The following is a 22079-nucleotide window of genomic DNA, read 5'->3' on the forward strand; positions in this document are numbered from 1 at the left end:
AACAAGCATTTATGATGAAAAGAATGTTTTGAAAAATAAATTAATCAATAAATTAAATAAACTAAATAAAATCCTTTTTCATATTTTTCATACACTCTCAATCTGTTGACATGAAGGAAACTTGGCTCTATGACTTAAACTGCAGCCATTCAGCAGGTAGAGCTCTCAGTATTTTGGCTTCACCTTTGGGAAGCCGGTATGCCATCCATCTTTTTATACAGCCTAGTCTAGTCACATGATAACTAACCTAAATTCAGTATTCTGAATTTAAGTTTTTAATTTAATTTAATTTAGTATTCCTGAATTTCCCATCGGGGATAAAGTATTTTCTATTCTATTCTATTCTATTCTATTCTATTCTATTCTATTCTATTCCTTTCTATTTCTTTGCTGCTCTAACAGCAGTTTCTTCAGGCAGTCAAAGTCTATTTTTTCATTTGCTTTTCTGCTGTTTTGGTAAGAAATAAATAAATAAAAGGGGCTTGGAGAGTTTATTCAAGGCCAATGAGTTGTGGTACGGGATTAGCACACTGACTGGCACACTTTTTGTTTCTTCAAACCCCGTCTTAGTATCAGAAAAACTCTGAAGCGTACACGAGTGTATGACATGCATTATACATTACGAAAAGAGTGATGAAAGAGAAATTTGTGTCACGGTTAGAGAATAGGGCAGATATCTCGCAGCCACCATGATGGGCAGATGGGAGCGGGAGAGAGAAAAGCAAAGCCACCCCTTCAAAGCAGAATGAACACTGGGTAATGAGGGCAAACAGGATGCAGATCAAAACAAAAATAAACCACTTTCATAGCCATTACTCCTCATCTGTTCAGTCAGCGGTGAAAACCGCTCTCAACTGCAAATTGGCTTCTACTGTTGGAGCCCTGTACGACTCTTAAACACAACAAATAGTTTCATAAAGCCTTAATAAATACATATTTATATGGCTTGGCTTAAAGTGAGTCATTACAGCACAGTGAGAGCGCTTAGAGGCGTTCAAGACGGCAACGGTCTTTAATTGGAACAAGTGTTGAAGACACAGAAGGACTCAATCCTCCCATTGATAAAGAAAGACGCCAGAGGAGATCCGTTGTTCTGTTAACACTCAAATGCTATTTTTACGCTCTGTAACCTTGAGGCTAACGTTCTGTTAGCTGCTATAGAAAATGCAATTAAAGGTTAAATCCGTATATGTCGAGGTAACTTCCAATTAAAGCCCTCCCTCCTGCCTTAAATTTAAATATCACATTATGCTGTTTACTCGCACCGCCATGACCCCGGCCCCCCTCTAAAACACACACTCATTACTCATTACACACTGCCGCCATGACCTCTGTCCACCACCCACAGCTCCCCTGATACGTGATCACACTGTAATAAGCCCCGAGCCCTGACCACACGCCTTCACATGACAAAGTAATTTATGAACCAAGGCCGAAAAAATCAAGGTTTACAATTCAGCTCCCCGTCAGTCACAGCGCCAGTGAAGGGCCACCATTTCCTTTCCTCTCCTTTTTTTTTAATACGCTAAAAGCTTCTCTTTATCCTCGACCTTCAGACTAATGACGAAGAGTATTTCCTTCAGGTAAAGCACAGATAAACGGACCTGTGATGAATAAATCCAATATAACAAAGATTTGCAACCTTTTATGATGGAGGGTTTTTTATTCTTTTTTTCTTTCGCAGATGCGGTGAAAAGAAATATCAGAAAAGGACAGTGAAAGAATAAAAAGCTAAATTCTTAACAAAAAATTCAATAACAACACTTTTTAACCATTTAACTACCTTTTTTTTTAATCCTTTCATTTTAAATGCAACAGATATTAAGTCTATTCAATTTTTGACCCTTTAATTCCTCAGCCAAGTTAAAAAAAAAATCTATTTTTTATGTCGTTAGTGATCAGAAACCACAGAATTCAGAAAAATTATTCCAAGTTGTAGGCTCAACATATTTTTAATGTGGTATAGCAACTCAAAGAAATGCTGAAAGTGAAAGTCTAAGCTGTGTTTGGAGTTTGGTTTCACTTTGATTGTTTTTTTCTTTCTCCATGCTACAACCACTTTCATAGTTGCTCTGATTAGCTTCTTCCATTCGCTGTAGGCAGAGGAAGGATGTTGGGGCAGACACAGACACTGACACACACACATAGAGGCTCCTAGGAGACAAGTGAGCTGAAATTTTTCCTGTAAAAGTTGACATTTTCTTTCTTTTTAGGAAAATCCTGCAGACTCTACCTTTAAAGGGCTTTATTTTTATATATTTACTCCAATCATTAGCTCACAAAAATATCAGATATGTGAGGAAATCTGTAGCAAAACCCAACGTCTTTTGAACTCATTGGTTAAAAAACTATCTCAAACAAGTTACTGACCAAAGAAAAACCTGATATCTGCTTCTGATGTGCATGTAATTCAGTATTTCACCATAATAACAAGAGATATTTTTGTCTCTTCCTTTCTTTTCTATTGATTTGTTCTATTATCCCACACATCAGCCTCACATATCAGCCATCTGCCACCCTGCTCTCTAGTTATCAGTAACATCTGTTGAGAAATTGGTATCTGTCAAAACTAATTGTAACGTTGTGAAGAGCTTCCTTCAACCAATCTCTTGGAAATAAAATGTGAAGGCTAAAACACAACCTTCAAGTCCAACCTGTTTTCTTTCTTTCTTTCTTATTGATTTATCAGTTAAATCCAGACTGAAGCATATCCGAGGCCATGTTCATGCTGTACAGACGCACAAATTAAAGTGATATCATTGGGAAAGGTTAACAAGATCATCAGATGGTTTATTTTTCCATCTTCTTACATGTGCAGTTGAACCCAGTACAACCAGGCCGTATCCTCCACTGTTGAAAAACAAATGCTGTGTAGAAGTGCTCAGAACTGCAGCTCCTTCAGCGTCTGTTTGAGCTCAAAAGCTCCATTAACACTTCTATCAAAATGGGCAGTTTTGGAACATAAATTCAATTTTTCACAGGCCACACTGGAAACGAGGTTCATCTTTTGTAAGTACTTCTTTTTGATAATGTGACTGAGGGTTATGCATTGATTTGCACAAGAAGAGGCCTTGCTGAGTTGACAGACAGACCAGGCTTTAGCTGCTCGCCAGGAGGCTAAAAGTCTCAACTGAAAAGGTCTTTTTCTCTTGTCAAGTTGGGGAAAACAAAAGTATATGATTATATATGGTAACCTCCATTGTTTTGCATTTAAAACCAATGGGTAACGTCACTGAGACTCCTTTTTTTTTTTAATGGTGGATGTTTACAATCAGTGTGGTCTCCCCCTACTGGTCGATACAAAGAATGCAGGTTGAAGACACAATGCCAGGGGTCTGCAACCTTTGATAAGAGCCATTTTGCCTCAATTCAGCTGGATTAAAGTCATTCCTGAGCAACAATTCTACTTTATCTTTATAAAGAAAAAGATAATAAAGTGTATGAAATTCTAACAGTTAAAATCTAGTAGAAACGAGAAGTCTTGTGGAATTGATGAAATTATAAATGTGATTCTTCAGTTTTTTATTTTTGATTAATTTTGCAAAAAAATTCAAAAAATTTCGAACTTTGAAAATCTGCACAATCTGCAAATCATTTACACATTTTTTTTAATAAAATTCCCATAAAAATCCAAATTTGCAAAAATATGATGGAATTTGAAAAAAAAATCAATGATTTTTTTATTCAAACATTTGTAATTCAAAAAACTTGAAAAAAAAAAATTTAAAAAATTAAAAAGTTAAAAAATTTTGCAAATAGTTACAAAATAACTTTAATTTCCCAAATTTTTTATTTTTTTTCAAATTTCAAAATATTTATGAAAATGTTATAAACTTCAAAATGTGCAAAAAAAAATTATAGAAATTTACAAAAGGTTTAATTTTTTTTTAAAGAATTCTTAAAGTGAGAATATTCATCAATAATATTGCTCATCTTATCATTTTTGTTGTTTGCACACACTGTGCATATCAGACATGTATATTAAGTTGGAACATCGGAAGTAACAGGAATCCATCAGCACAAAATGAAAATCCTTATTTTTTGTAGATTTAGTTTTCTTCCCAGGGCTATAAAACTTGAGATTAGAAACAGGTGCAAGGAAAGTTGGTGGACTGTGACGTAGAGCGGTGGCAGGCTTTATTGTAAAATGTGATGCTTATTTAGTTCAACAAAATGTTAATTAATGGTTCTATTTATCTGCAAGAAAAGTAAAAAATCTTTATTTCAATATTTTTTTAAGCTACAAAGAGCCACTTCAAAAGGAGTCAAAGAGCCACAGGTTGCAGACCCCTGTACTCTATGCTCTGTAAGCTCCTCAAATAAAACAGTTTTATGGCAGTAAATAACTTGTTATGAAAGATGTGACTGAAACACTTTGTTCATGTTCATGTTCTTTCAGAATATTTTTTTGCTGCAGCTTTTTTTTTCACGCCAGCCTAACCACCTCTAATTCACTGGATATGAATCTAACAGACCGCCTGGCAGCAGAAACCTGTGTATACATTTCATATCTACAAGCCAATCATCACGATAGCTCTCAACATCAATTTGAAACATACAGCTCGGTTTCTGAGCCACCTCATCAAACGTGCTGTTTAGGCTGCAATCACTGCAGGTGCTGCTGGAGTGAGCCAGAAGAGCAGCTCCAATTTGATTAAAGTGGGAATAATGAGAGTGTGATGGGGAGCGGGAGTCATGCTACGCTTTTTGACAGCAGCCCTACCGCTTTACTCTAATATCACCAGTTATCACACACACACAAACACACACAAACACACACACACGTGCACATCAGAGGAGTATCCGGCTCTGCTGGAGATGAATTATTAAAGAGTTGGAGTACGGTTGGGAGCAACTTTACGCTTGTTTGTTGTGTAGTCGTATTTATGCCTCCTCCCACACACCCTCCATCCCCCACTCCATGAGGCGCCACGTGGAAGGGGGCTAACATCAAGGGTGCTGTTGGGTGTTGGCGTCTCCACTTTGTATTCAGAGTAAAACACCTCAAACAGGCTACACAAGTTAAAGGCTTAGAAAGGAAGCCAAAGCTAAAACACAGGCTAAAGGCTGAAACACAATTTAAAGGCTTAGCCACAAGCCAAAGGCTAAGACACAAGCTAAAGGCCTCAACAGAAGCTTAAGGCCTCAATACAAGCTAAAGGCTTAGACACAAGCATTAGGCTAAACAAATGCTAAAGGCTAAAACAGGAGCTAAAGGCTAAAAAACAGGCTACACAAACTAAAAGCTGAGACAGGAGCCAAAGGCTGAAGCAAGAGCTCAAGGCTAAAACACAAGGTGAAGGCTTAGACAGCAGCATAAGGCTAAGACACAAACTGAAGGCCATAACAGGAGCTAAAGGGTAAAAGACAGGCTAGAGTCTAAAACAGACGATGGAGAATAAAACTTGGGCTAAAGGCTGAGACATGAGCCAACTATGGCTAAAGACCAAAACAGGAGCTAAGGGCTATATCACAGGCTAAGGGCTGAAACACGGGTTAAAGGCTAAAACATGGGCTTAAGGCAAAAAGACACAGGCTTATGGCCAAGACACAAGATAAAGGCCTCAACACAAGCCAAAGGCTAAGACACAAGCATAAGGCTAAAACACAAGTTAGGGACATGAGCCAAAGGCTAAAACATGGGCTAAAAGCTAAAACAGGAACACATGGCTAAAACATAGGCTAAAGAATACAACAAAGGCTAAATGCTAACACACAAGTTAAAAGCTCAGACACAAGCCAAAGGCTAAGACACAAAGTAAAGGCCTTAACACAAGCTAAAGGCTTAGACACAAGCATACGGCTAAAACACAAGTTAGGGACACGAGCCAAAGCTAAGATGCATACTAAAAGGCACAACACAAGCTAACGGCTTAGACACAAGCATTGGGCTAAAACACAGGCTAAAGGCTAACTCAAAAGTAAAGGGCTTAGACACGAGCCACGTGTTAGGACACAGGCAAAAAGCTAAAACACGGGCTAAAGGCTAAAAAAGGAGATGAAGACTAAAACACGGGCTAAAGGCTAAAATACAGGCTTAAGGCTCAGATACAAGCCAATGGCTAAAACATAGGCTAAAGGCTAAAACACAGCTTAAAGGACACAAGCCAAAGGCTAAGATACAAACTAAAGGCCACAACAGAAGCTAAAGGCTTAGACACAAGCTAAAGGCTTAGACACAATCTAAAGGCTTAGACACAAGCATACAGCTAAAGCACAGGCTAAGGGCTAATACATGAGTTAAAAGCTAAAACACAGGCTAAAGTCTGAAATACAGGCTTAAGGCTCAGACACAAGCTAAAAGCTTGGACACAACCATAAAGCTAAAGCACAGGCTAAAGGCTAAACACCTCACATTAAAACAAGTCTCTCATTCTTGGTGTCTCACTTCCCCAGAAACAGAAGCTTCCGATGCAAAACATCATTAAAAATTACAACAGATCACTCCCTCACAATTACATGGGTCGGAAACCTCTTCATAAACCCTGATGTGACATCGAACTAACATCCACAACTTCCTCAGAAATCTGTCTGCTCAGTGTCACTCTCTCTGCTCTGATTGTGTGTGTTTCTATGTGTGTGTCTTTATGTGTGTGTCTGTGGTGTGGGGTGGGGATGGAGGGTGTAAAACACTTCACTACGAGCCTGACAGCTGCCTCCGGCACATATGGAAGATGCTTGATGAGAGTCACAGAGGACAAACACGCTGTATATCAACAAAACGCTCTGCAGGATGATATAGAGAAAGGCCGAAGAGATAGAAAGGGACAGACAGGCGGAGAAATGCACGAAGAGGGAGAGAAGAGGGTGAAACAGGATATTTATAACTCCTAACTCAGGAAGTTTGACATGGGGAGTTTTTAAAAGCTCCTGGTGTCAGTTTGGGGAAATTTTGATTGTTCTTCTGACGACAGCATTTAAGATAAACCTGAATCTTTCACTTTAATGACACCTCTGATTCGAACAGAGCAGGGCAAAGAGCAGAAACACCGCGCTGAAAGTCAGTCGGATGTTAATGAGGTGAGGTTGGAAGGTGAAGAATATAACACTCCTGCTAATCTCCATCTTCTGTTGCTGCTTTGGTATCTGCTCTGCATTCACACATCGCGGTGCGGCTCAAGTGCTGCTGTTCAGCACGCACAAACCCAGGCTGGGTAATTAGCATGACGGCACGCCCGTGGCCTGGTGGTCTCAGCCGTACAGAGCCCTGTGTGAAAGAGCTGGATATGCTTCTCATCTTAAACATGGAGGAGGCTCAAGAGTTGTTTCATCAGGCATGGATCAGTCACATGGACTGTGTGAATCCAAGACTGAGGGACGAGTCCCACATGATAAACAGGTGGGTGCCAGATCACAACAGACGTGATTTAGAGTAATCCTCTTATAAATCAGGTCTATACCTTGTTTTTTAATTTACCAAGACTAATTTGTTGCTAGGTGCCGCCCTGTTGTAGCTGCCTGTTGCAGCAGCTCTGTCTTCTTTGTCCATTTCTTGTGATTTTTTTCATTTCTTTTTCGTCATCTCTGCATTTGTAGTGGATCATTACTTTGGTTCATATGTTGGTTTTGTCTTCAGTGATATTTTAACTATTTTTGCTCCTGTGTTTGTCTGGAGATCCTACCTGTAACTACGGCTGCATTGTTTACATGTGAAATCAGCTGTTAGCAGCCTTTAGCAGTTCAATGCTAACTGGTGCTAGGCCAGATGTTTCCCCACAAGGTGAGGAGAAGGAGGTGAGGACAGTGTGCTAGTTCTCTGGTGTGAGATAAGAAGTGACGACATGGACCTGTCCTTCCATCCATTGTTATTGGGAACGTAAGATCTATCTCCAATAAGATGGAGGAACTAGCTGTGCTAACCCAGCAACAGAGGGTATACCAGAAGGCAGAGTAGCATCATGCTATTCACAGACATGGATAACAGAGCTAACACCAGACATCAACGCCACATTGGAAGAGCTTTACCTGCTGTGAGCAGACAGGATCCAGGAGACAGAGACTGAACAGACTGCTGAAGAAGCTCAGTCCTGGACCCTGAGGAGGTGGAGACTGGCTGACTGGACAATGATGGACCAGCTGTCAGCATCTATTTTCTTGTGGACCTTTTTGCACTTTCTACACTTTCTTACTTTTGTTTTCTTGATTGCTGCTGTGACTCCTGAATTTCCCCTCGAGGTTAAATAAGGTGTTTTCTATTCTATTCTATTCTATTCTATTCTATTCTATTCTATTCTATTCTATTCTATTCTAAATAGCCTTATGTTATTCATCATATTTACATGATGGGGTGTCAATTGTACATTGTTACGTTCACATGTCCCCTTGCGCTGTTTTGAGCACACCAAAGTACTTCCGCAACGTGTTCACAGGCACACATATACACACACAGACAAGCGCATTCTGTATCGCGTACAGAGAGCTGGAAAACTACCACAAGAAACATTGCCCAGAGCCTTTTCTGCAAAGATGCAACACTCGCTCTTGTGCGAGTCCCTCCCAGCTACAGCCAGAGCGGGCAATTCCATGCAGATGAATCGTACATGTGAGTAGATTTGCAGTTTCTAAGCCTGGATAAAGGTGGAGGGTTGATATTTTGACATTAAGAAAAAATCAAGAAGCAAGAAAAGAAAAGTTTTGCAAATGGATTATTATGCAAATTAGGCGATGGCGTCATTTTGGGACTTTTAGAGACTTCTGAGGCAGCCACTTTCCTTACTGAGGAGTTGGCAACACTGACTGAGACACAGCTGTGGACTCAATATGCACCCAAGCACTCAGACAGTAATGGTTTCATAAAAGACACTGATGAAGCGACGGTGGCTCTGCTTTTTCTCCCCTCTGTTTTTTAGGGGTGAAGCATTTCTACATTATGATTACATATGTCTGAAATTGCTGTGAGGAGGTCATATTCACATTGAGCATCACTTCTGCCTGTCAGAAGTAGCCAGAATGAGATTTAGTCTGAGAGAGCTACCTTAGGATGGAGTAGAGAGGTCTTTCCTGACCAGGTCAAAACAAACTGAAAGTTCCTTACGACAGCTTTAAACTTTCTTTTCCACTCTTTGTAGCTTTGTAATGTTTGTTTTCTGTTGAGCTATTTCTTCAAATTATCTTTATATCATCAAAATTCAGATGCCATTGTGTGGAAGTTTTGTGCTTTATTTTCAGAAAATCACAACCACAGTAAAAGCAGGCATAGTTTCCACTGTAATACACTTTTTAATACATTTTTTTCTCCCTGGGTGATTTTTGTTCAAAGACGGCCTGAAAGGTATGAAAACCCCATTGTGCCATCTAACACTCATCTCGCAGCTTGCTTCAGGAGAGGGTCAGCAGTACCACAGGGCGTACATATTTGCAGTTAATGGGCTGCAATATGAAACCCCTGGTGTGGTACTTTAAACTCTTACAGGAGCACATCAGAGCTGTTTCATAAACACAGCAGAGGAGCGTCTGATGCAACACTCTGCTTGTGTTTCCTCTCGCAGAGGTCTGCCAAAGTTTTATTTTTACATTCTGTGTTGCCAGCGTTTTAAATTATCAATGAGGCATATGAGAATCCAGACCCACCTATAGCTTATTGTGTTTGCACACAGTGACTTTTTCCTCTATGTGTTTATTTGTTCTCGCAGCCTTTATCCAGCCAGTTGGCACAAATAAGATTAGGAGTGTTGATTCTTTTTTCAAAGGGACGCCTGGCCCAGAAAACAGTATTAAGACAGTTGTCGACAACATGTGATAACATGCAAAGCAGGCACCCAAGCAATTAAAATCACAAAGTAGCCACATAAGCAGCCGGCAGTCGATAATCCAATTGCAGAACAGCTGGATGGATGCCCGAGCCTAAACAGATCTTAGCGGGAGGAAAAAAATCCCTGAAATCTTGTTGAATCTGCATAAAAAGCAGCAGAAAGGAGCCTTTCAGCTGTAACATACTTTGTTTAAGCTCTCTGTCATATCAGTGGTGAACATGATGGTGCTCCTGCTCCTCTCATCTGATCAGTCCCTCTTGAGTGCCTTCTTAAGTTAAAGCTTGTGATTAAGTGCTCCCATGGGGGCAAAAATGTTTACTAAAGAGTCCTCTTGGGTCAAAGTTCACGCTAAACTGCCCTCATTGGAGCCAAAACCTATGCTAAAGTGCATTTTTAAGTTGCATAATGTACCAAAGTACCCTTATGGGAGTCAAAACCTGCGCTAAAGAGCCCTCATAGAAGCCAAAGCTCACACTCAAGTGCCTTCTTTGGTCAAAGTTTGTACTAAGGTGCTCCCATGAGAGCCAAAATGTGCGCTTAAGTGTACTCTTGAGTCAAAACTGATGCTCAAGTGCCCTTATTGGAGCCAAAATGTGCTTAAGTGCCCTCTTAGATCAAAGATCGTACTAAAGTGCCCTTATGGGAGCCAAAACCTGTTATTAAATGTCCTCTTAGGTCACAGAATGTACCAAAGTGCTCTTATGGAAGTCAAAACCTGTGCCAAAGTGCCTTTTTGAGTCAAAGCTCACACTCAAGTGCCTTCTTTAGTCAAAGCTTGTACTAAAGTGCTCCAATGGGAGCCAAAATGTGCACTAAAATGCCCTTCTTGAGTCAAAACGTATGCTAAGGTGCCCCCATGGGAGCCAAAATGTGTGCTTAAGTGCCCTCTTTGGTCAAAGCTCACACTAAACCGTCCTTAGGAGTTGAAGCTCACGCTCCATTGCCCTCATGGGAGCCAAAACCTGTGCTTAAGTGTCCTCTCTAATTGAAGTTCACGCTAAAGTGCCCTTATCGTTGGAAAAACACACCGAACTGCCCTCATGGGTGGCATACATGTGATGCAACGTTCCCCTGAAAACCATGTTATTTAGTGCCTGTTCCAGTTGTGAGGACCCCCTGTTTGGCCCATTTTTCCTTCTGCCCCTGCCCTTCAAAAGTCTGTGCACGCCACTGCAGCTGATGGTCGGGAACATCTTGAAGCCGAGAACAGATGTCTCTGTTTATTTGACCGGGCTCTCCGGGCTGCCGTATTCCCACTCCTGCTCTCAATCCTCATCTTCTCCTTTTTTTTCCCAGCAGCAGACTGCAAATCTCTCCGCAGTGACAAAGCATCGCCTGTCAAGAGGATGAATCCATTGAGAGGCACTTCCTGATATGAGAGGTGCATTAATGTGATTAACCCACACTCACTATTGCCGTTTGATACAGGGGCTTAGGGGCTCATGTCACTCTCTATTCTTCTCCACTGGCACCAGCAGCAGGTAATGGAAAATAGGCTGATGTGTGAGCAGGAGCCAGCGACTCAGGATGTAATCTGGAGTAGCTTTAGAGGTCTGCTTTATGCAAACTCAATTAAGCAATTTGGCTCCAAATTTCAAAGATGATTAAGAGAGAAAATTAGCTCCTGGAGCCGAGTCGCTTACAGAAACAGGTGATAACACCATTCAAATGCTGACTTAATGTGCTTTCATCATAACCACAGCAGCTATCTACCATAAAAATCAATCATACTCTGTAAGAGCTGTGTTACCCACACATCCTTAAGGTGTTTGAGCATCAAAATTAATTAGCCACTCATTCAAACATACAAGAAAACAACTAATCCATCCATCTGAGGGCAACGCAAAGCAGCCGAGCGCATGAATTTTAAAGCGGGGGCTTGTGTACACGTGTTTCACACTCACACAGTTAACACTAATCATCTAAAAGGCAAAAGAGAGCTTTTCACAGAGGCACAAAGAAATTATTCATATGATGTCAGAGTCATCATCTATTCAGCCGCAGAGAAATGGCTACAGGTCGTTCGTATGTTGTCATTGCTCAGTGATTGAAGTCGGATGGGAGGCAAAGTAGATGATAACAGAGCAGCAGGCGATGGGGGGGAAAAAGGGATTCTGGGATGCCAGTCATGATCCTTTTCATCAGACATCCCTTCCTGATCCTTAGCTGGGGGTAACCGGCAGAAATAGATCTGCACGCCAAGCACGGAGCTTTTAATAGAGGCCTCTCCCTGCTTAATCAAAGATGCTGAGAAATGAGCACAGCCGGCTAACGGTGTGTGTCGCGAAGCAGCGTTGCTGGCTCAGTGTGAACTTCTCCGTTTCAAAGCAGCGTGTGGATGTAAGCATGTGAGAGAATACTCCCGGCGCTCCCTGGAGAACATATGATGCACCAGAAGCGGCGGTAGGAAAGTAAGTGAAGTGCTGTGTGCGACTCTTTCAGCTCACATTTCTCTCGATCAATGGCTGAGATAGATAATAGCCTCCACAGAGACTCGCATCCTGCATTCTGTCTTTCTCTTTCCTCACCCTGCTCGCCTTAAATCCTCGTTTCTGCTTTTTGGGATTTAGACTCTTTATGACCTGATCCAAAGTTTGGAGTCACATGAGATCTCCTTTATAACTGGGAAAAGGACACCACTAACTGGACTGAGAAGTTATGATGAATGTTTTGTGTTGTGCACCGCGTCTTTCTGCTTTTGCTGCCACCTTGAAGGAAAATAACTCTATTCCTCTTCTTTGTAACAGCACATTCCTTTTAAAAAAACTCCCAGAAGATGCAGTTTATAAGTCAGAAGCATCCACTTTGTGTCAAACACACTCAAAATAATCTCACAGAGCTCTGAGGTTAACAGCTACCTGTGAGCTGAGCATGGAGGAACAGCTCGTACTCAGCCTGGTGTCCTGATGTGTGTGTGTAAATCAAATCACATTACCACAAAGGATAATATCAACATATCAACAACTGTTTCCTGTAGGCCACACCAACATGTTATGATGAAATGAGATGAAGTGATGCATGAATTGATACTAAAAACACATCTTTATTTAATTATTAGGATCACAGTAGATTACTGACCAACTGATTTAACTTCAAGCCTTGTAGATGTGTAATAAAATTATCATTAATTACCTTAAATAAAATCAGAGAAAGAAAAAGCATGAACCATGATTTGAACAGTAAATATGAAACCTCTCTTCTATGAATCTCACACAAAATAAAGTGCAGAAATGTAAATAAGACCAAATCTCTGGCTTGACCTGAGAAGTGTGTCACCATGCGTGACATGCACTTTTTCCCTGAAAAAGAAAAAGGAACGTTGGGAAATTTTACTGATCCTCAGTTGTCTGTGAGAGTAATAAACCATACAGAATAGAGTGAACAGGGGTCATGGAGTCATTCTGTTGTATGGATCTCTGGAGTTGACAGGTTTGAAACTCAGCATTGACTTTTGCTGGTCTTAAGGAAGATCAAGTACAGGTTACTAAATTCCCTCTAGGTCTGTGTACATTAAACTTTTTTTTCTTTAAATTGCAGCCTTTGCAATATTAAAATTCCATTCTAATATTTCACTTCAATTAATTGTTCAGCTTAAGTGGTAACTTTAGATATCCCACACATTTTAAGAGCTAACCTGTCATTTTGATGGGCATTACTTAGGGCTGAATGATTTTGGAAAATAATCTAAATGCGATATTTTTGGACCAATATTGCGTTTGGGATTTAGCATGCTTTTTTAATAATCATTTATTATTCTTTATTTTATTTTATTTATTTCATTTTATTTTATTTACTTCATTTTATTTTTTTATTTCATTTCGTTTCATTTATCTAATTTATTTCATTTCATTTTATTTACTTCATTTTATTTTTTTATTTCATTTCATTACATTTATCTAATTTATTTCATTTTATTTTATTTACTACATTTTATTTTTTTTATTTCATTTCATTTCATTTATTTAATTTATTTCATTTTATTTTATTTACTTCATTTTATTTTTTATTTCATTTCATTTATTTAATTTATTTCATTTTACTTATTTATTTTATTTTATTTTATTTTATTTTATTTTATTTGGTTTTATTTCATTTTATTTTATTATTCTATTTCATTTTATTTTATTTTTTATCCATTTTAATTTTTTGGAGCCCTAGTTTTACTGTTGTTGCTGCTGTTGTCAGCAGATGAAGGCAAAGGGCATCAAGATATAATATATTTATACTGACTACTAAAAAGGTGTTTCCACTTTTAGGATAAACTTTGATGTTGAAGCGTCTGGTGGAATAGAAACGTGACTACTACTTGGACTTTTGGTACACATACTCTTACATTTATTCAGTGATGACCACACTGGTGTTACACTGCAGCCTTTACGAAGACTTCAGTATGGACAAAGAATCTGATTTGGAAAGCAAAATAATGAATTTTCAGAAAAAAAAACATATTTTGAGATACTGAGACTGATTGTGATTTAAATCACTGTTCAGCGCTGCTTTTTCTCCTCACTGGTCCATTTCCCATGTCCTGTTCACTGAGTCATGCTTGTGCATTGTGCTACAGCTTGCTGAAGTGGACCTAGCCCTCATTATGTCAACCATTTGTCCTGAGACCGCCGTTTAGCAGCCTGGAGTTTGTCGTTTCCGCCTTCGCCAACTCGGTCTTGGAACCAGGAGTGACCATAATTGGACGACAGGGCTGGTACCATTTCTTCTGTCGCTGGATTAGTTGGCAGGTCTCCCAGTTAGTGAGTTGTTAATCTGCGGCAGGCACTTTCACAACGGCTTAACCTTTGAAACCAACGGCGATGACTGATTCTGATATACGGCTACACGTGGAGGGTGGTTCAGAGAGCTGAACGACCATAACTCTCCATCCCTGGGAGAAACAAACACCCAAAGATGAGGGCGCAGAGTCTGTCAGCAGCAGTCAGAGCTCAGGAAGCCCACCAGCTCAAGAAGTGGAAGCAGGCAGAGCAAGAGAGGAGACGCAGAGAGCCTGTCTGTCTGTCTCTGCCGGCCGCTGTCAGGCCATCACAGCGCCCTGTTTAACAGATGATCCTCCAGGCCCCACAGCCTCCATCAGAGTGGAGAAAATCCACTCACTAAGTCAATTATGCAAGAGGTGTGAATAAAACATGAGCCGACCACACAGCAGCGTACACACACAGTGCAGATGTGCACACATGCACAATATGTGATCATACAATGTAACAAAGCCATGTGTAAAGTGACGCCTGAGAGGGCTCTGACAGGCTAACAGGACATGAAGTCAGAGACGTTCTGATGCCTTTTCAACCTCCAGGTCACCAGGAGAGATGACTTCTTCCTGATACTGAGCATGCTAACAAAAAGACGACTGAACAATAGAGATACACAGATTCCAGCCTCTCTTGATTTCCTGTATCAGAAGAGGAGAGTCAGCAAATCACACCTGTGCAGCTGAATCAGATCAATAGGCCAAAGTGGACTGATCAGGACAGGAAGTTGAACATTTTAACCACACTGAAACATCTGCTGACTTTCAAAATAAAACAAACCGCGTCGACACCAGATCATATTTGAGCTAGCTACAAAAAGAAACCACACTAATGAGCAGAGCCAGACCAGGAGTCAACAGGTTTGAGGTTTTACAGCCCAACATGAGCAAAGAGAGGCTCATCATTGAGTGTAAGAAGCAGTCATGTGACTTCAGCTGCCACTTGCTGGACTTAACACGCGATTAAAACAAAACAGAGTACTTTTAATCTCCTTTAAATTTGATTTTGAAGCTTTTAATGATGTCACCCAGCTCACAAACAATACAAGCTGTAGGAAACTGGCTAAGCTAGCTTTAGCAGAATCTCAGCACTCTACTGAGCATCAGAGCAACAACACAACAGGGTTCACACTCTTCCCCTAAAATTATTTTCTAGGACTTTTCAATTTTCAGTCACTACAGAGACAAGTTGTTATTTCATACACTACACCCTGCCCTCCTCATTTTTCTTAAGTGTTTTTTCTACAGTTGTGATTTGCAACACTTTTTAACGTATTTACCTATTTTGTTCTTGCAGTTCTTAGTCCTTCAACTAGGTCTGAGAAGTCTCTTAAGCCCTATTTCCACCAAACAGTCTAGTATGGATCAGTGCAGTTGGGTACAGGACGGGTCAGTAAAGCCAGAGCCTGTTTGCGTTTTTCCACAGCCAACCATGCCCCTTTTGGTAGGCGGCGCCTACGCAAAAAACCGATAGCCACGTCAGCTGCGCAATAGCATGAAGCCATAGCAGTACAACACAGTGTTTCCCGCTAATAATTCCAACATAGAAGAAAATTGAAGATCGATATATTGGGATTTTTTTTGTTTGAAAATGTCAAAATCGGGCTTCTTTGTCAAAAAAATCTGTTTATTTTTTAAATCAAAATTCTTCAATTCAGTCTTTGTTTATAAACTGAATTCCACTTTTCTCCAGCAGAGGGCGAAATATTTCTCTCTGACTCACGTGATGTGCTTTTTATGGGAAAATATGGCTGCTGATGTAGTCTGTTGACATTAGCGTCATCATTTAACTTTTTCACATGGTCCAGTGTTAAAAAAGCAAACCAAAAATCACAAAAAATATTGAAGAATCGCAATTTAGAATCGAATCAGCAACCCAAAAATCATAATCGAATCGAATTGTGAGAATAGCATATCGTCCCAGCCCTTACTTACAGTTGCTGATGCTGTCACACAAGAAGCGACGATTCTTTCCACCAAACAATGGACTTCAGCTCCATTTTCTGGGATTAGCTTTATATTAGACATTCACCGATTGATCACTGCCAATTTCCTTTATGTTGGGGGATCCTTACATAGAAACTGATCTTATAAACCTCCAGGAAGGTCTGACAGCCATTGTTGCTTTTTGCTCTGAGACCTAAAACTCAGGACACTTTATCGGTTGTTGAAGTTAAAACATAAAGATTTCATTGTTTCACAGGTATTGTTTAATGATTCTCAATAAAATAAGTTTGGAACATTGAGGGTATATGCTGTCAGGTTTTCAGGCTTTTTAACTCCTAATTTGTGGCACCCCAACAGAAGGGATCCAAAAAGTGGGACGGTACTGGCGTGTACCGTACCGGGGGGAACTCAACTTTAATCAAGTGTTGACTGGAAGCAGAGTGCTGACTTTCCATGTTTTCCATTCCTGGAAAACTGGTCCAACAGTTTCCAAGTTCTCCTGGTTGTGCAGGACATGTGGGGACATGCATGATTATGTAAATGTGTAACTAGTTTTTGCCATTCTTGGCTTCCACTTCTACTTCCACAGCTAACATTTTGCTAAATTTAAATTGCAATGCATGATCATCTATTGTCATTAAGAAGCCTGATGATAGCTGCTTTGATTGGGGATCATAAATGACATGATTAATCTGTGCATTGACCAGTGTACCAGGAGGATTCATACGTTCGTGCTGCCATCAGCTCCTCCAGTTTCAAGCTCACATTTCAGAGAAGAAGAAGCAAAAAGCCATCCAGGCCAGACGGGTGAGGATGACAGTGAAGAAAGCAGTGATGAGAATTTTGCCATCCCTGCCACCTTTTACTTCCCTGTGAGCTCTAAAGAGCAAAAACAGCCTTGCGTGGGAGTTAAGCCTGGAGCATAAGGCAGAGCCGATTTTCTCCCCTATCGCTCTTTATTTTCCCTCCCCGGCCTCTCTGTGTCTTTGTCCCCCTTAGTCTCTGGTTCCTCTCTGCCCTTTATTAATCATCCTTGGTTAGTGGGGCAGAGAGCTTGGTGTTTGGCGCTCCTGGGAGTGTGGAGTCATGAAACACACACACAAAAAAATACACACACCTTGATGTGCGCGCACACTGTTGGACCACAGACTCATAAATCTTGGCAAACAGTCTTCATTCATCTCTTCTTTGCTTATTAAAAGGTATGAAAATCAATAAAATAAAGCTGAATCAAAAATGCAGGATCACCCCTCAGTGTGACAGCGCACACACACACACACACACCATTAGCAGGCTGGAGCCCACATGCAGCAGATCTTCAGGGATCCTGGCCTCAGGACTCAGGCCTCAGCTGCTGCTGCTGATGCTGATGTAACCTTTTGTACAGTCTCAGTTGTTGTTAAAACATTCCAGCTAAAGATGTTCCTCTGTCATTTCTCTCCTGATACCTTCAACAACACCAACAACATGATTCAAAAAGCTCATATGCTTATTATATAACAGCTGATTCCACTGACCCGGGATGGATGGATGGACGTGGTATGATGCTGTTGTTTTACGTTGGCGAGGAACAGTGACCTAGAAAAAAACGCTAAGCACCTTAAATCAAAGTAAGCTAACCGTGACGGCAGCTCAGTTCACAGCCTCTCCTGTTACACTGCTCCCATCAAACATTAATATTAAAGCATGATTCTGTGTTATCACATGCTTAACCCTATAGAGCCCAGCTTAGCATCAGCGCTAGGATTAGCATTCTCATTTTTGATTGGCAGTACATTTGAAACCAGATCGATCATTCACTTTGCATATATAATCCAGGGAGATACACAAACATTTCACACGTTCACCATGTCTCACAGTAAAGCACACACGACATTATTTTCTTTATGGCTGACTATGGTTTTGTACATAAAAAATGTGTGTTCAAAAGTAGAAATTTAATTGCACCATTGAAAATAGTCATTTGTATAGTTTACAAAATTGACTATATCTCAAAAAGCAAGTTATGTAGACTCTAAATAAATTATGCAACCTTTTTAGATTTACAAATTTAAGGGATACAGCTGTGTATTTTCTGTATATTAAATTTATTGTGATAAACACAAAATGGACTTTCTCTTTTTTTAAGTTTTAATGCACTTTTAAGCAATTTATTGTAGTAGTTAAGACATAAGTCAATAGAGAGTGTTTGCACCAACGTCGCAATTTGGGTAGTTACTCAGATGCACAGCCATATTGGAGGCAGATGAATGTAAAAACTGATTGGATAGAAATAGAAGTGCACAATAAAAAATGATTTTAAGGTGTTTTATCCGCCAACAAATGTAAAAATAACACATAGAGCACACTGAAACTTATCTCAGCGAGGAAGAAAAGAGAGATGATGGGTGAAAGAGACCCCTACAAGGAGTTAGCATCTATATCCTCACCTACCCAAAGATTTGAAAACAGAGATGTTACAACTATAATTTTCCACAAAAGAGACACTGAGTTCTACTATTGGCGTGACTTCTCTCAATCAAAGTTACTCTATCATAATGTATTTACTTTTAGTAAAATGGGATTTTAAGATGCTACGGACAGAGAATATGACGTAACTGACGAAAACGCTGTGAACAGACTTGAATGGAGCTTAGCTAGCTACGATATCCTCCATTTTTCGGACAGTATTTGCAATCCTCACCTTGATTTATGCTAACTTTTGGTAGTCTAATGTCAACACATGAATCACTCTGTTATTAAAACTTGGAATATGAGCATTAAAGTGATGTACAGCAAATAAAAACACTCAAAAAATTGCACTGCAGTGTGTGTAAAAATGTAAGAATTCGTCCTAGCAGACTTGTACAACAGCACACCCAAAAGGGTTAAACAGGTTTTTTCAACAAAACAATCGAACTCACAGTTTTCTTACTATTACACTAACCAGCCGAGCTAAATATGCCAATGTTTTAACTTGGCTGTTTGTGATTCCTAGATTGACTCTTTAATTTTAATCCATTAACTTGTGTTTTGCTATGCGTTTGTAACTCCGTGTTTTTGCCACTTCTGCCTGTCTTGGACAGGTCTCCATTGAAAAAGAGGTTTTTAATCTCAATGGGAACCAACCTGGTTAAATAAGGTTGAATAAAAGCAAATAAAGATAAATAAGCTAATGCTAGCAGCTACTCAACAACATCAGGACACGTCAGCCAGACAGACACAAATAGTCCTCGTCAAACATGAAATTACTTTGTCTTTGTCTTTTTTGCATGTTTTTAATAACCCTATGTCAACATTGAGGAATTAAAACCTTAAAATGTGCGACTGAAGGCACAATTCTTTTATTTTTTTGGCTTCAACTGGTGTTCGTTTCTTTGCTAGCTTCAATTAGCGTTACGGTTTTTGCTAGCAGCGCGCTTTGCTAGCTGCTAACGGTCGGCAGTTTTCACGTGAAGCCTTTTGACTGATAAACTTTCTCACACCACACAGGTTTAAAAAAAAAAACTCCAAAACAAATACGAGCAGAAACTTCCTGAGTCACAGTCGCATGAATATCACTGAAACTCTTAACCCCACGAACTCTGCTTTGGGTCAGAACCAGAGCAGCACACAGCGGGAGCATCAACAAAGCCATCACAGCCATTAGCCCTCATTATCAGAGTGTTGGACGCTGCAGCCAGCATCCCTTTGAGAGCTGGATGCAGAGTGATGGGACAACAACAACAACAGGATAAAACATGGCGAACCACTCCAGCTTCTGCGGCCAACGTGCAGCAGAGTAGAGACTGAATAATGGAGGATGTAATTAGGCCTGATTTCTATGCATGTAAGTGCACTTAGCTTGGAAAGACCCAGGCGGGCTACATGCCATTATTACCATTATCACTATCTGATCTCCCTGAGAAAGTGGTGAGTGGAGTCGACTATTGGATGCTAAGTCTTGGATTTCTCCAGGGTGGTGTACACCCCAATCCATCAGTTAATTTATGAGGCACGTTTACGCTCAAAAGGGTCAAAAAGTCACAGACATATTCACTTAACTGACTCCTTCACCCACTTCTTATTAGCAACATATCTGAAAATTAACAAGCCAAAGCTCCTCATTTGTTTTAATCAGTCTTGGGTTTCAGTTTTCCTCCTCTTTCGGTTATGAAAACACCCCAGGGAGGCACATGGAGCTACTCAGTGTTGTGTTTACGGGCAGTTTGTGAGATTTAGTCGATATATTGATGTCACTGAATGTTAATGTCTGCTTACATAACTGTGTGTGAGTGTATTCATGGGGGTTAACTCGTATCTAAACGCTCATCTCACACACAAACAGAGCTCAGGTGTCACAGCAGCAGCAGCCGTGGCAGCAGTGGAGTGTGGGAAACACAAAAAGCAGACTGACACGCACCTGGTTTCACCGTCTTCAAGCGAATCGGCTCCCGAAAGTGACGGATGACAGCCAGGGTGTCCCGGTTAGTAAGTCCACTCACGGGGGTCCCGTTCACCTCCAGCAAAACGTCTCCGTAGTAAGGAAGCTTCCCGATGTGACACACCAGCACGTCCAGCTTCATCTGGCCCAGGTAGGGGAACTGACCCAGCTCTGCTCCCCCTAGGACCTCCACCACGGAGCCAAAATCGCCCAGGTTCCCCCATGACACCGCGCACTCCACCACTTTACTGGACCAGTGTTTCTTCTTCTTCAGTGTTCTGGACATGGTGACTCCCTTTTTTTGGAACAGCTACACACGCTCACTGGTTACAGTCGCCTTGGTTTCGCTGTGGTTAGATAAACGCGGAGTGACGCGGCCTAATAAACCCTCCTGAGTTCTTCTTCTCCCGACCTGCTGGGGATTTCATCTTCCTGACATGTAAGAGGCTGCTCTTCACGCTGTGTCTCTGTCATCCCACGGGCATGCACTCCTCTGCTGTGCGCCGCGCAGCTGCTCCGGCTGCAGTAAATCCAAGCACTCCTTGTGCGTAAAAACAGGAGAGTTGATCGCGATGATGAGTCTTTAAAAAAAAAAAAGGGAGCACCTGGCGTTGTCTGCTCTGTGGAGACACAACCTCGCCGTGGAGGATCCTCCCGACGTCAAGCAGTCGAAACGAAACGTAAACAGAGCGGGTTTTACTCACTCAGCGGTCGGTTTTTGGAGTGTCTGTCGCTGAAATGTGGTGCGTCAAAGAGAAATCCCTCATACCTGTGGGCAGAGTGGAATCAGACGGGCGGCAGCGATCACCAAGAGGCGGTTTGTGCCGTCAGGATCCAGCCCACGATGACTGAGCGGACAGACATCTGTGAGCGTTTGTCTGCTACAGGTTTGAACACACCTGGCACCGCCAACAGAGATGTTGCCAGGCTCCGAAACGCCCCTTTTTACGCTCAGCGGCTGGAGAGTTGCTGGCTCCACCCTGCGGCCAGATGTGGTACTGAGTATTAAAGAATGAGCTTTAAATTAAATTAGACTTGAACTTGGCCATTATTTTTTCTGTCTGAAAGGGAGAAGCTTTAGAGTAATCGGTGTCAGACTCCTTCAATAAACACAGAAATTTCCCTTTGTCTTCACTCACTGAAAAGATAAATAAAATGAAATTAAAACTTTTTTTTTAATTTGGAAAAAAGAAGAAGTTATTTCATGCTGTGCTGTTGT

General features: G+C 40.8%; 1 protein-coding gene across 2 annotated transcripts in view; it reads right to left on the minus strand.

Moving 5' to 3' along the window:
- Positions 1–21777, minus strand: part of magi3b (membrane associated guanylate kinase, WW and PDZ domain containing 3b) — a 343311-nt gene extending 321534 nt beyond the window's left edge. For both annotated transcript variants that reach the window (XM_074668352.1, XM_074668360.1), the window contains exon 1: positions 20840–21777. In XM_074668352.1, the coding sequence (XP_074524453.1) occupies positions 20840–21146 (307 nt within the window). In that variant the 5' untranslated portion in view covers positions 21147–21777. The remainder of the gene's footprint in view (positions 1–20839) is intronic.
- Between the last annotated feature and the right edge of the window lie 302 nt (positions 21778–22079).

This window comes from Halichoeres trimaculatus, unplaced genomic scaffold, assembly GCF_033239565.1.
Source record: "Halichoeres trimaculatus isolate MK-OKI-2021-1 unplaced genomic scaffold, fHalTri1.1 fHalTri1_scaffold_1, whole genome shotgun sequence".
In the NCBI taxonomy this organism is placed as follows: Eukaryota; Metazoa; Chordata; class Actinopteri; order Labriformes; family Labridae; genus Halichoeres; species Halichoeres trimaculatus.